At 43.8% G+C, this 14118-nt stretch overlaps 1 protein-coding gene across 2 annotated transcripts in view; it reads left to right on the top strand.

Moving 5' to 3' along the window:
- The window catches only part of LOC119174060 (epoxide hydrolase 1), a 130209-nt gene that overhangs the window by 10504 nt on the left and 105587 nt on the right, over window positions 1-14118 (top strand). For both annotated transcript variants that reach the window (XM_037424843.2, XM_037424842.2), the window contains exon 2: window positions 6700-6835. In XM_037424843.2, the coding sequence (XP_037280740.2) occupies window positions 6700-6835 (136 nt within the window). The remainder of the gene's footprint in view (window positions 1-6699; window positions 6836-14118) is intronic.

The raw sequence follows: 14118 nt of genomic DNA, 5'->3' as shown, positions 1-14118 counted from the left end.
GGGCACGCGGCGTGTTTCTCTGCGGCTGTCCCAATCGCCGTGCCCGCCCGGCTACCGCGAGAGGGTGCATTGAGTGAGGGTTCCGGCGGCAGCTCAGACCATGGCATACAGCAGAGCGCACGGGATTCTAGCGTGCACATTTTTCTCTTTTTTTTTTCGCCTATGAGCAGGAATTACTGCCAGGATCTTCTGGCTGAACTGAAGGAAAGCATTTTTTTTTTCGCTACTGCAATGGTTTTGGTCCAATTTGCGAAGAAAGCATGACAGCTGCTGCATTTTCCTGATAGGTAATTTTCATGATAGGTAATTGTAAGGAGCTATGAATTCGTCTGAGGCAGTATTGCTTTTTTTTTTACGGTCCGCTTTGTCTCGGTGCTAAATACCTTGGTTTGAGAAATATAGAGACATTCTAGTATTGTTCCTTTCATCTGGAGACTTGTATGGGGGAAAAAGGGAATAATTATCGTCGTTGAATCGTATTGCTCTCCCACCCTGACCCATACTTCTACTATTATATCGCGTATTGATATTTATGAAATGATCAACCGAAGCGTAACAGGGTGCCATGGTCATGTCATTGAAATAATGTACGTGTGAATTAATTTTGCCAGAATTTAGTATAAAGCTTCGATTAGCCAACCTACATTCACTCCTCACGTCTTTCACAGTGAAAGTGCCTGAGTAGTTATCGTCTCCTCTCTTGCCATCTGAATTTCGGATATGTATTGGTAGCACAATGGCAATATCAGTGTCGTGTTCAACTTACTGTACTCTCGACTCTATCGAAATCAAAGGATCGCACGTGTAGCATAACGGCATATTTCTAATCAAAAGTAAGTATTCGCCGAGGTAGGCTATTAAAGAAAAAAAGTCTAAATTACCCCTGCTCTGTAATACCGCACTGCTTTATACCAGGTACATCAAAGTCTGAATGCGTGTTGCGTACTTGTTGAACAAGCAAGAAATTTCGATGTTCGTTCTTACATTACCCACTGAACATTGTAAAATTCACAGTTCAAAATGGGCGACCATAAGCGACCAAAACGTGCCTGTAACCAGCCTGTGGTCGTCGCAGAACCAGCGACGTTCAGTCTAGACATAGTCTAGACACATGGCCACCACCTGCACCCTCTTTTCTGTACCCTGCTTCTGCGGCTCAACGGGAAGATTCTTGAAACGGCGTTATAATAAATAGCTGCACTAGTTTCACGACAAGAAAGAAAAAGCAACCTTTTTAATTTAGTGTAACCCGTCAGAGTAGAATGCGGCACTCTTCTGACTTCGCTTGTTGATCGGGCTGTCATTTTTTTTTCTTCGCCAGTGCCCTTCATTTTACATAGCCTGCAAGCTTCGAAGTACAATTAGTTCCCAGCAAATGCGAATCTCATACAGAAGCATCGCAATTATAAGTGCTATAATATGGGCGGCACCAATCTACAGCAGAAAAAGCCCATTTGAGAATATATGCGCCCCAGCATTGAGTTTGCCTCTTGTACACTTTGGCCCGACATTCCCAAATTAGTGCGAAGTTATATAATAGCGCAAACCCATTTTTTTTTTCTCGCCGGATGCAAGTTTTCGCCAACAACGCGGCAGCTTTTCCGACCATACGAGGTAGCGCCGTGGTGCGGAGAAAAGAGGGGGCCCACCCACCACTGGAAACATGCTATCTCCGTGTGATTGGGACGGCCGGAGAAATACCCACCGTGCGCCCGCCATCTCGGAGGCCATGTGCGAATTGCTCCGTGCGTCGTCTGCAAGCCGCATCGTGTTTCTATATGCGTGTACGTCATGCTCGTTCCCAAAATGTGGTTTGTTCGGTCATACGTCAGCGCGAGTGTAAATGTTTTTACGTAGGGCTGAAAGGACGTACGAAGGCATTTGGCCTTGCTCGGTTGCATGTGCATTGTAATAAGATCGGTGAGTGCAACTTTCTAGAGGGCTGCTTATTGTCGTCGTACCTTCCATTCACCAAAATAATTTCGAAGCGGGTGCCGCTTTCTGTTTCAAGCACATCGCAAAATTCTCTTGCCATCCTTCCAAGCATGAGGACTAATAAATGCTGTGTCAATGCAGCGTTTTATTTCGGCTCGGTCATAAAAAAAAAAGCATGCTGCAGTCTATGCATTTGCGCGCTGTTGGTAAGTGCACTACAACAGCGCTGTAGTTTATCGATCATGCAGGGAGCCGTGGTATCACTACATACAATCTGGCAGTGGTACCACTGCATAGAAATATTACTGTTGCATAAACAGTGACACATCGGTATTTGACCTGTACTTAAAGAAGGGTTACAGCGCGCAACCGTGTGCTTAGATTGAACAGCGCTTTAAAGAGCCAAGACGTTGAAAATTCAATCAGACGAATGCGTTTTATATATAGTCGCATAATGTTACTGAAATTTTAATCTTTTTTGCATTGTCTTCAGCGTTTGTGTGGCATTGTTAGTGACCGACAGAAGGTATAGTGACAACTTTTTGTCTAAAAAAACAAAAACGAAACATGCTTGTTCCATTAAACTAGGCTTTTGTTGTAGTAATGTCATGCACGTAATCTATCGATTAAATCTTTCTGCTGAACTCTTACATAAGATTTTTATATTTTTACTGGTGCAAGAGCATGTGCGTACACCTGGTAAACACAGCGTAGCGAAAAGCGTCGCCAGCCACTAGGCTTTCCTTACTAGACTCATCGACTGTCCCACATTTCATAGTGAACAGAATGAGAGAAAAGAAATCATATGCGTTAAAGGTGCGGATGGTTGTACTGAAATAATCGCACAGATATGCCGGCTTTCTACGACCTTTCTTTATTTTCTTTAGTACGCAGATGACAAATATGAAAATAAGTAGTTCAGTCACGCTACAGCAGTGCGCAGCAGGCGGAACGCCAGCTAACCACGTGCAAACAACACATCAAAGGCGTCATTTAGTGGGAAAGCGCGACGACAGTCTAACAGGGCGAGTATCCCTTTGAGAGGCAGAATGCGCTTTACTGGCGGGTAATGTTAACGTTGCATAGGCGTCGCGCACCGATTCAGCAGAGAAGAGCGCAGATTTAACAGTAAACTGTAGTGAACCCATTTTAAACGCCGACATTCGGCTCAAAACGCATGCAATGAAGCGCCGTTGCGTGTATAGTTGTATACGCGCCACCAACCGCCTATCCACACTTGCGCGTACACGGTGCTGCCACCTATTCGCGGCAGTAGGTTGGTATTCGCAGATCTCGCCGCGTATACCAGCCCCACCAGTGGTAGGCATGTAAATTATGCCGTACATGGTTTCCATGTCATTATTTTCATCTGTGCGCCTGGCACTTGTGTTCTTCGTCCATTCACATCATGTAGCGCCAAATCTAGTCTGTGTGATGCTAGCGAAACCACCGCGAGCGCGATATGAGCGTGCATGTGGTGATGCTTTGCATGGCATGCATGTCATGATTATCATGTTTGAATGTGTCACTTACCTTTTTCGTACATTCACGTCACATAATACCAAATTAGGTATGTGAAGCTAACTAAACCGCCGCGAGCACATTATGAGCGTGGCATTTAGTCATGTCCTTACATGACGCGCATGTCATGATTATCATGCTTGCACCAGTCATGTATCATCGTCATCCATTCATGTCCCGTAATACCAAATTTGGTATAAGTGAAGCTAGTGAAACGGCTGCGAGCGCTATGAGCGTAGCATGTAGTCATGTTTTACATGACATGCATGTCATGGTTATCATGTTTGGACATTCAATTCTGAATGTGATGCTTGCACATCTATTGTACATCTAATCAAATGCCTGCACGTACCTCTAAAGGCTGGTTAAGTCAATCGAAACCTGATTCTTTTGTGCAAAACTGTTGCTCCTTTGAAGAATAATTGCGAGAGCGCGGTTACTCCTTCGCAGTTACTCCCAAAATGGGTGTGGCAGGTTAGTTACTCCTCTAAAAGAGCGACTGGGATACCCAATTTCCTTTTTTTTACTTTTTAGAGTGTAGATAGGTACGCTTAATGTCACCGAAGTTCGCTAAAAAGTGCTTCGTATTTGAAAGCGTACGATACAGTGTTGTTATGGGTTGATGTATGCGCATAGGTTACAATTTATAGTTTTGGGAGCTATGCACATGTGACGTATTACGTTGCGTGAGTACATATATGTTCAAACTGTATCGGTCACGAAACTTGGAACGATAAGTGTCAAAAACGCATTGCCACGGGCATAAACTCCCGCCGCTTATTGAAGCACGACGAGGGGAGGAGGGGACATATAACCAAAACCAAAAACTCAATGGAATTTTTTCTTCGAGTAGTCGTGTTTTATAAATGCCAAAGTTGACTAATAATTGCTTCATCTGACATTTGGCTAAATAAATGAGTGCCTCTTTTTTTTGCCGATTTCCACAACAAACGGGAGGCGTATCCAGGCGGTCTGCTATCAGGGCTTGTGTTTAGGTCGGTGCTTGCCGGGTCAACGACGTATCGCTCACTTTTACGTGTGGATTCACTGCATACTTTTGTTGTTTTAGGGGCGAAGCTCCTTAGGGCGTGGGCTGTGCGTCCCCTGTAGCCTGTATGTAGCCACCTCTAGTTTAGTTCTTGCAGTGTTCACTAGATGGCGGTACCGTCCCCTGTATGTAGCCACCTCTAGTTTAGTTCTTGCAGTGTTCACTAGATGGCGGTACCGTCTCCTGTATGTAGCCACCTCTCGTTTAGTTATTGTAGTGTTTACTAGATGGTGGTACTTGTAGCTGATGATGAAAAGATGCAATATGTTATAAACTAGAAAGCGGTACTTGTAGTTGATGAAAGACGCGAGATCTTATAAAATAGGAATGATGTCACATATGGCGCGTGTCATTGGTTGAAGGCAATCGTTCGATTTAGTGCGGCGACGTACGCTAGGGGGAGCGATGTAATAAAATCGAGTGGGGAAAATGTACAGAGGATTCATGGTTTACCAGGTTTACCTCCGGAGCTTCGCCCACTCATCATCATTCACTTCGTGGATATGGCGGAATTTTTTTATTCGTGTGCTATTCACTGGCGTTGCCTGTTAGAGCTGAACTATCCCACAGAATGTTTAAATAGCCACTCCGATGAACACCAACTCTGGCGCACAGCTGATGTGCTCTCGTCTTGCGTCACGATGAATGTGACATGGTAAGCGACAAAATGCTCTAAAGTGATATTCTCTAGGCTGCTGTCACTGCGGCGGTTTTCCACGATTGGACACCGCGAGTTTTTGAATTATTGCGCTATTGTACTCACGGACAGTTGTATCACATTTCGTCAAAGTTTTTGGTGTATATTGCAAGCCCACGATTTGGGTAGTAAGACAACTTTGCTTCTTCAATTTTTCTTGTTGGTCTTCCTTTCCTCTGACGTAAAGCCGTAAAACACTGCCTCCTCAGTTTTGTCAATGTCCGCCAGATACAAAGAAGGAGCACGGAGGAGCAAATCTGACAGACGTATATTGGAGTGTGAAACAGGTTTGTCACATCTCCATGGGAAATCGCTTTGAAGCATGTGTGACGCAAGCAGCGCATTCCCCCGTGTAGCGTGGCAGGCGGAACGACGGCTGCAGTTGACAACAGCGCGTTTGCATTGGCATTGAAAAGAATGAAGAAGGTGTTGCATTAAGACGCGATAAAATCGCGTATTAACCAAAAGGCATGTAAAACATCAGCAATTAAAAAAATAACTTTATGCCATGTAGGGCAAGTGCATGCCGTCGCTAAGGCTTCGTGTTGTGACGTCACTTTTTATTTTTTATTTACTGTTAGTTGTCCCCTTCTTTCGTAGGTGACGACGATGGCAATGAATCGCCAATTACTGGATACATAGGCTTCTCAGGAAGTGACTCTACCACTTCCCATATACCTTGGTACATACCCTAGCAAGATCAGCGAGTAATAAATTTTTAAAAGTTAGCGCTACGTTGTCTTGAATGTGCCTTCTTTTGTCTGTGTCCTTATTCACCCTCTTCGGACTCCCCAAGTTCTGTTAAACTGATTTTGGATTTTGCGTCGGCGCATTCTAGGCTCGCGAATTTGTATTTCGTGCCTGACGTGCGCATCGAAGAAATCAAGCTCTCCCATGTTGAGGGAGTGTGTAAAAAAGATACCACGATTCGAACCAAGTGTCCTATATCGCAACTACATTGTATAATACCCAAGAACCACCGAATCCTTTAGTGATGTCAAAACCATTGGGACTGCTTCCATGTGGAGATAGATGCACGATAGCATTGCCTTCCAAGCTATCATGCATGCATGACCACAGAATGCCCCGCCGCGGTGGTATAGTGGCTAAGGTACTCGGCTGCTGACCCGCAGGTCGCCGGATCAAATCCCGGCTGTGGCGGCTGCATTTCCGATGGAGGCGGAATTGTTGTAGGCCCGTGTGCCCAAATTTGGGTGCACAATAAAGTACCCCAGGTGGTCGAAATTTCCGAGCCCTCCTCTACGGCGTCTTTCATAATCATATGGTGGTTTTGGGACGTTAAACCCCACAAATCAAATCAATCAATCAATGACCAAGAATGTCATCCCCGAGTGTCGAATAAGTTCATTACAAACAACTGCACGGTTTATTGTGCGAACTGGCGAGAATTTGACTAAGGAAATATGTATTTCAACAGTGTCAGTGCTTTTGCTTGATTCAAGATTTCACTGCAACGTGTGCTATCGCTGTATTGCAGATGTGCCGGCGGGTGTTCATATGCTTCCTGGTGTGCGGCGTTGTAGCTGCGGTGCTGATTGGCTTCTTCAACCAGGGCCCCGATCCGTTTAAGGTCAATAAGACGGGCTACTGGGGGACCGCCAGCGTAAAGAATGGTGAGAGCACTGCACGCATGCAAAAATGAACGCGCTTTCACCACGCGTGTCGTGCAGACATGTGCAACAGGCGAGTAAGTTCTTGGGATTTTTCACGCAGTCGAATTGCGTACACAAAAAGTGCAAGCAGGAAATCTAGTGGGGAAGCATTCAAACGAACAGCTCAAAAAGCTATCACACCGTGTGCTTCTACGAAGGTTTCTTTTTTTTTTTTTTGAATAACGAACACTTTCACCGATTATGGTATATAGAGCGTCCCTCACTGCACGCTTCTCTTGGAGTTGAGAAAAATCGTTATGCCCTTGGGTAGCAATGGTTTCAGCCAGTGCGTCCAACGACACTGTAACCATAAAGCGTACCAGGCTATAACGTCTTACCGGAACTGAACCACAAAGTGCATTTCTATAATAAGCACGTGCCTCAATCCAAATCAAACTAGAAAAAACCCAACGAGTAAGAAAAAGAGCCAATGGTTTGATACTAAACGGTTCCACCATATTCATCAAGGGCTTTATATGCGTAGTAGATGACATTTGTGTGCGCGTTAGAAAACCACAGGTGGTCGAAATTTTTTGAGACCTCCCATACGGCGTCTCTCATAATCTTATGGTGGTTTTGGGACGTTAGACCACACGTATCGATCAATCAATCAATAAATCAATCAATCAATGAGCGTAGTATGTTGGCGCAATGATCCGGTGTGTCGGGTGAGTTTCCACGTCTCTGAATGACGGTATGGTATGAAGCGTCGACTTAATAAAGATTCCAAGAGAAGGCGGGTTCATAGCTGTTTTTTCGTGGCGTTGGCAGTCGCTCAACTTCAATCAATGTTCAGCTAGTGTGTTGATGGCCGCAAGTCCTTTTCCTTTGTCAATTTGATGCCATAGCGTTAAAGCCGACGTCAATGTCGGCGTTGGTGGTTGTTAGCGAAAAATAATCCCGTACGTGATTGTAAAGTCTAGAAATACAAATAAAACAAATAAATAAATTCGGCAGAACCCACATACCTTGGTAATCGACGTTATGCGAAGCAGGCAAAGGAAAGGTCACGTATCTTTTTATTGAACGAGACGTCATGAAAGGACGCTAAACATATGTATAAATGTTGCACGCACAGACATATGTTGAAGAGTTTCAGCAGATGTTTGTATAACCAGTTATTTGCACGTGTGCAACGATGTCAACAGGAACACAAGTATTAGCAATATCATAAGCGATAAACTGATTCGAAGCGCTGGTGCTCGCGAGCGCGATAGCCGTTGACACCGCTACATAAATCAATTTCAGCGCATGGTACGTAACTACAATTGACGTCAGCCCAACGAGACGGCTGTATCACAGGAGTACTCATGCAATGTTTGTAAAGTTGGGCAGCCAGCACTGCAACCGCAAATAACGTTTGACGAACACTGGGGTATAATCTAAAAGTATAGTTCCCGAGACCCGGCGTGGCTCTGTGGTAGAATGCTTGATTGTCGTGCAGAACGCTCGGGTTTGATTCCTGCTGGGACCCTGACACTTATCGTTCGCATTATTCGTCGGGTCAATGCTGTCGTTATCAGGTTTTTCCTAACCCTCACGCGTTAAAATTGCCCATGTGGGTTCTCGTCGTTCCTGCGTAGATACTAAGTGTCAGTCACCGATGTCAGATACCGGCATGCCTGTGGAACATACCCTCGCGCTGGTATGTGCCAGTTATTAGCGGGAAGTGTTTCACGATGTAGGCGACTTGATTGTGACTATTTATGTCCTGGGCAGCGCGTCATACTCGTCAAAGTAGCCTACTCTCCCATACTTACTTTGATTCACGCCAAGTTAAGGGGGTGAGCACGGTAGATAGATAGATAGATAGATAGATAGATAGATAGATAGATAGATAGATAGATAGATGTCTGTTACACAAATAACTTTCATCTTCTTGATGCGTACATGCATATCCCATACTTATTTTGTACGAGAGCCGTGCAAATCCGTCATGTTTGTCATCCTGTGACCTCCGATACCCTACGCGACCTCGGTGCCAGGCTCTCTTGGCGCTCTTCTTACCACAAAAGTTACAGTTCATCCTTAACGAAGGCCTTAAATTTGCGATGCAACCCTATTGAAAACCTTTAAAACTTTTGAGCTTCGTTCACGACGTGGCACGTAGGGTTCCAGAAGATGTGAAATATGCTTGCATTGTAGAGGGTATCAATTGTGTCAACGAACATCCTTTGCGTAGACAGAGAAGCGAGAATATGAAAAACGTGGTAAAATCTTTAAAATATCAGGACCTGACGTTAGAATTGTCGGCCAAGACGGGAAGATTTGTAGTTAGGTGGGCAGATCAACACCTGGATAAGGCTAGGGAAGCAGTTGAAAAAAAAAAAAAACTTCTCAATAGTGGATCTCGATGGCGCATCGTTGAAGAACATTCACAAGAAAGCCGCCACCTTGTGTGAGTAACTGGGACTACAGAAGCTGAAAAAAGACCTTAAGGGTTGTAACGGGACGACATTGAGGCCCTTCTTCACTACTGAAACACACAAGCAAGAAAATTTGTTCTGGATGAACGTTGAAGATAAAGGTACTTGGCAGCACATTATAGCTAGATTTCTTAAACGAACGTTGAAACTCATCGCAGGGGATGACCCTTTTGGTGTGAGCAACTCAAATGGTGTTATTGAATTCCTAAAGAAGGGACAGTCGGTCACGTGAATATTTATGGACGTGAAGGACATGTATTACAACATCCCACGAACTGAGGCCATTAACGACGCTTAAGGGGTTATTAGGTTTCAAAATGTGTGTGGGACTAGTGTTCGTGATTTTTTTTATATTTGCTGCGCATTTACCTACGGTCGCTGCACGTGGAATTTCATGGATCCATTTTTGTTCAGAAGGACGGTATCTGCATCGCATCGTGCCTGGCACCGATCTTATCGAACTTGTACATGGTGAAAGGAGACCGCGATTTGCAACCCCGATTGTAAGGATACGGCACTGTGGCATGTTTTCATTACATTGATGGTTTTTTGTTATGGTTTTCTAGGTCAAAAACTGCCTGCATAAAACCCGACAATATTGTCGTTATGTTCAATAGTACATACCATGGTCTTGATTTCACTTACGAGTTGTCCCTAAGTTCTGACATAAAATTTTTAGACATCACAATTTCACAAGGTGAGGGACACACGAGCTGGGAATATGATGTTAGATGGGATAAAAGTTTGTTGAGCTGTAGCCTGGGTCACTCCAAGCTTGTGAAACGACGTGTCGTGTTAAACTGCTGTCAAAAGTCCTGTGACAACATGGTAGCGCGAAGTTTGATGAAGCAGTTTACTAGACTCGGAGACAGTGATTACGCGGGTGTCTTTATCACTGTCTTGGCTGAGAGGCTCTTGAAAGCCATCGGCAACACGCATAAAATGAACGTAGTATTAAAAGAGAATTCAAAAGAGAGGCCTATTGTTATGCCGTACGTTCGCGGCATTTCGCTCGGACTAAAAAAAAAATTGCAAGTAGGCATGGCATACCCATGAGCTTCACGGCACCTCACAAATTATTCTCACTTTTGCACCAAGTAAATGCCAACAAATAAAAGAACAACCAAACATGTTCTGTGAAGCATGTCAACATCTTTGTACCACAAGAAAAAAATGTTGTATATGGTACTCCTTTGCCATGCGGAAGTTGGTAAGTTGGACAAACTGATAGGTGTCTTGATTCACGTTTACACGAGCATGATTACAACTGCAAGAACATTAGTCACCCCGGTAACTTAGCTACCCATTGCATGAAGTGTCATTGTGGGCCAAATTTCGAACACAACATTGTTTTTATCAATATCCGAAGACACAAAGACACAATATCTGAAGACACATATTGTTTTTTTAAATAACAAAGGAAAACGAAATTATTGAAGCTTTCATGATGCGCAGGCTCGGTGAAGACAGGTGTGTTAGTGCGCCATCTATTCGTTTGTCCAATGATGAATATATTTTTTTACGTGGATATTTTAAATAGATGACAATGCCAGATATGATGTCGTGCAGATGGTGGCTTTCTTGTGGCGGGCATTGCACAGGTTTACGCTCTTTCTTTTCTTTTCACTTTCACCCCATATATGTTTCTCACATTTCCATCGAATAAGCAGTTGTTAAATGGCACTTGTGTGTGTCCTACTTGTGCTACAGTGTGCCTTTTGGTGTTCAATTTTAGCACGTCGTGAGTGTCAACCAATCCTTTGCCTCGTGTTATGAATTTTAAAAGCATGAAATGTAAAGGAACGGGTATAAGTAGTCCCCCCTTAAAGCGCTGCATGGCACGATAGACAATCGTCATTTCGCGATGAATGGGAGCCTAAGCCAAGCTCTAAAAAATATATCCTGGGGCCATACCAGGGGGGCTCGGCTCTCCATAATACAACCCGAAAAAGACCCGAGCCCTTCCGCGTTCTCCCCGCCTATAGTGAGACCCGTCCATGATACAGCCCAGAAAAGGATCGAGCCCTTCAGCTTCCCCCACCCTGTATTCTCCACCTATGGTCAGATCACTCCATGATACAGCCTGTAGATGGCCCGAGCCCTTCAAGTCCTCCCCCCCCCCCCCGTACTCTCCGCCTAAGGCCAGATGAGTCAGACCCAAGTATTTTGTAATAAGCCTTCTGTGTAATTACCAGGGGGTGATTCCACGAGAGATGGACACGGGTCCAAAAGTTCATATTTTAGATTTCATTGAGCATTTTATATTTCGTGTACCTCTCACCAGGTAGCCCGAAAGTCATATTCGTTTTATTATTAATGACATAACTTGCGAGAAAAAAAATATCAAACTTCACCAACATGGAGGCACCAACTTCGTCACCTGTCATTTTCGAAAATCGCAGATGCTATAAAAATACAAATATTTTTGTTTCAAGAAAAATATTTTTTACCTCAAATGTATGTCTAATGAAGAATGAATTCATGTGGTTTCAAGTTTGCCGACCTTAAGAAAATAGCTTTTTAAAATGTCTAACTTGGCGACTGTTGAATATAAGTTACGTATTCCCTATTTCCTTTCCCCGAAAGTAATGCAAGCAGCGTTTTCAAACTGGAAACGTTTTAAGGAAATAGTGTGTTCATTAGGTACATAAATTATTGCTGCTGTAGGGCAAATGTAAATTTTTATATATTGCATCAAAGTTCTCATATTGGCAAAAGTGTACTCCACTGAAACTTGAATAATAAAAAAAACCCATCTTCGATTTTTCTTAAAATATCGTTAATAGACAACCGAAGGCCATCATACAGTAATATAGAAAAACATGTTGCATTATTTTGTTTTTAGCGACAATATTCGTGGTACGAATCAGAGCTTTTCGAGAATACGCTGATAAGTGGAGAAATCTAGAAATCGGAATGGAAAAGCGGCAATAAGGTTCAAACGCGAGTAAATGTGACCGCATTTGGTGAAGAAAGGCTGTTTTAGCACTGTGACAAATACGTACCCATGAAGGCGCATTTATGCTCCTGATAACACAACTCTAATGGAGGAAATCTTCGACACTGTAACGCAGTTGCAAAACATCTGTCTATATTTGCAGATAAACTCAAACATGAAAATGTTCCGACGCAAGTGTTGGGTCTCGCAAGAAAAACCATATGTGCTTGAAGTACCTTCACTGGTATTTTGGTGGTGACTGCGTGAAACAAGAGATGCGCTCAAAATGGCTGCATCTTTTGCAGATCACACTTAGCAGTACGTGACGCTAACAAAACACGACCACGATCAGTGCCCTCGGATGTGCTTAGCCAAACATGCCAAGGAATGCCTGGAAGACGTGGCAACAATTTCCACTGGCTCTTCTTAAACTGATGGAATGTTTCTAGGTCGTCTGCATTTGCACACAGCAGCTTGACATTCTTGAGCTTCGCGCTCATTTGCGCCACCATTTGGGATGATGACATAATCACAGCTGAGCTTGCCGCTCTGAGGTTGTAGAGCGTAGCCTGATGTTTTAGTAGGCCACCAACGCTGTCACAAGAGTTCTTGCCATGTCCTGTGGCCGAAAAAATCCACTCTGTTGATATATGATCTTCCTGACATAACTCGAACAATTGGTACTTGTTTTTGAAGTGACTGCATGCACCATCAGAAACATAAGTAACATACGTATCAGGCTTAGGTTGTTCCTTCATATAGTTGTGGATTATTTGTAGAGCAAAACAGGCATGTGCAGCATCATGGCATGTGTCATCACTGATGACGGCAAAACTTTGAATTGATTGCTTCCTTGTCACAACACACGTGAATATAGACACCTGTCTTTTGTGCCAGTAATACGACTGTACCTCATTCGGTAAAATGCTGTCCAATTTTCGGCGAAATCAAAGTGGAAAATGCAAGATTCATTTTCTTGGTTTTCTTTCGCCTTGCGTATTGCTGATTCTTGAATGTATCTTATGTAATCATGGGTAATCCACTTCAGGAGCCATAGACTTAGCTCTCGCAGAAAAGCACTTGCCTGGGATGTTTTTTTTTACTAGATCGCAATTTTCCCATACTGCATAGGCTACCTCAATATCTTTAGGAATTCCTAAACATGTGGCTGTCAGAGCGTCCTCCTTAGCACAATAGTCACAAAGGCCTAAAAAAAGATCACTTGTAGGGGAGCTGCAAAGACATAGTTCTTTCAAGAAGTCCGCCGTGTAGGCACCATCGGTGACGTCTTGTAGGGCAGAAACACACTCCGTGGCATTAGCACAGTATATACAAAGGCACACTTCTTGGTGTGGTGCAAAAAGAACCGACTTTGGCCTCAGTGAATGAAACTTTGAGAGCCCAATTGACGTGTTCGGATTAGCTTCTCTGAAGAGACAGTAAGCCTCTTGCACCGAACGGGTCATAAACCTTTTTGAAACAAGCTCATTTTTCCGTCAATGATAACAGATACTACATCTTTTTTGTTATGACTCTGCCGAGAGCAGCTATACTCATCTTTAAAGTAGTAAGCCATAGCTGCCTGGACGTCCATTGTGTTCAGCCATGCCCTTTTTACCGCATTTGGTGCCAACCATATCCCGTGTTTTGCGCGCCAGCGTCGGGATCTGTATATCATGTAAGCTGACAAGTTTGGTATAAGCGCTTGGAGTTTTCGGCGCTCTATATCGCTCGGCAACGGTGTCAACAAACGCATGCGCTCTTGATACGAAGAACACGCTTCATAGGCTTCCTTGAAGTTCTTGAACCTTTGGGCACACACACTGCATTTTAAATCTGATGGTTGAAAGTGGCGGTTACACACGTTATGGTGACATTTC

This window comes from Rhipicephalus microplus, chromosome 5, assembly GCF_043290135.1.
Source record: "Rhipicephalus microplus isolate Deutch F79 chromosome 5, USDA_Rmic, whole genome shotgun sequence".
Classification (NCBI taxonomy): Eukaryota; Metazoa; Arthropoda; class Arachnida; order Ixodida; family Ixodidae; genus Rhipicephalus; species Rhipicephalus microplus.
Note: the sequence above shows the minus strand (reverse complement) of the source record. Positions and strands in the feature narration are given on the sequence as shown.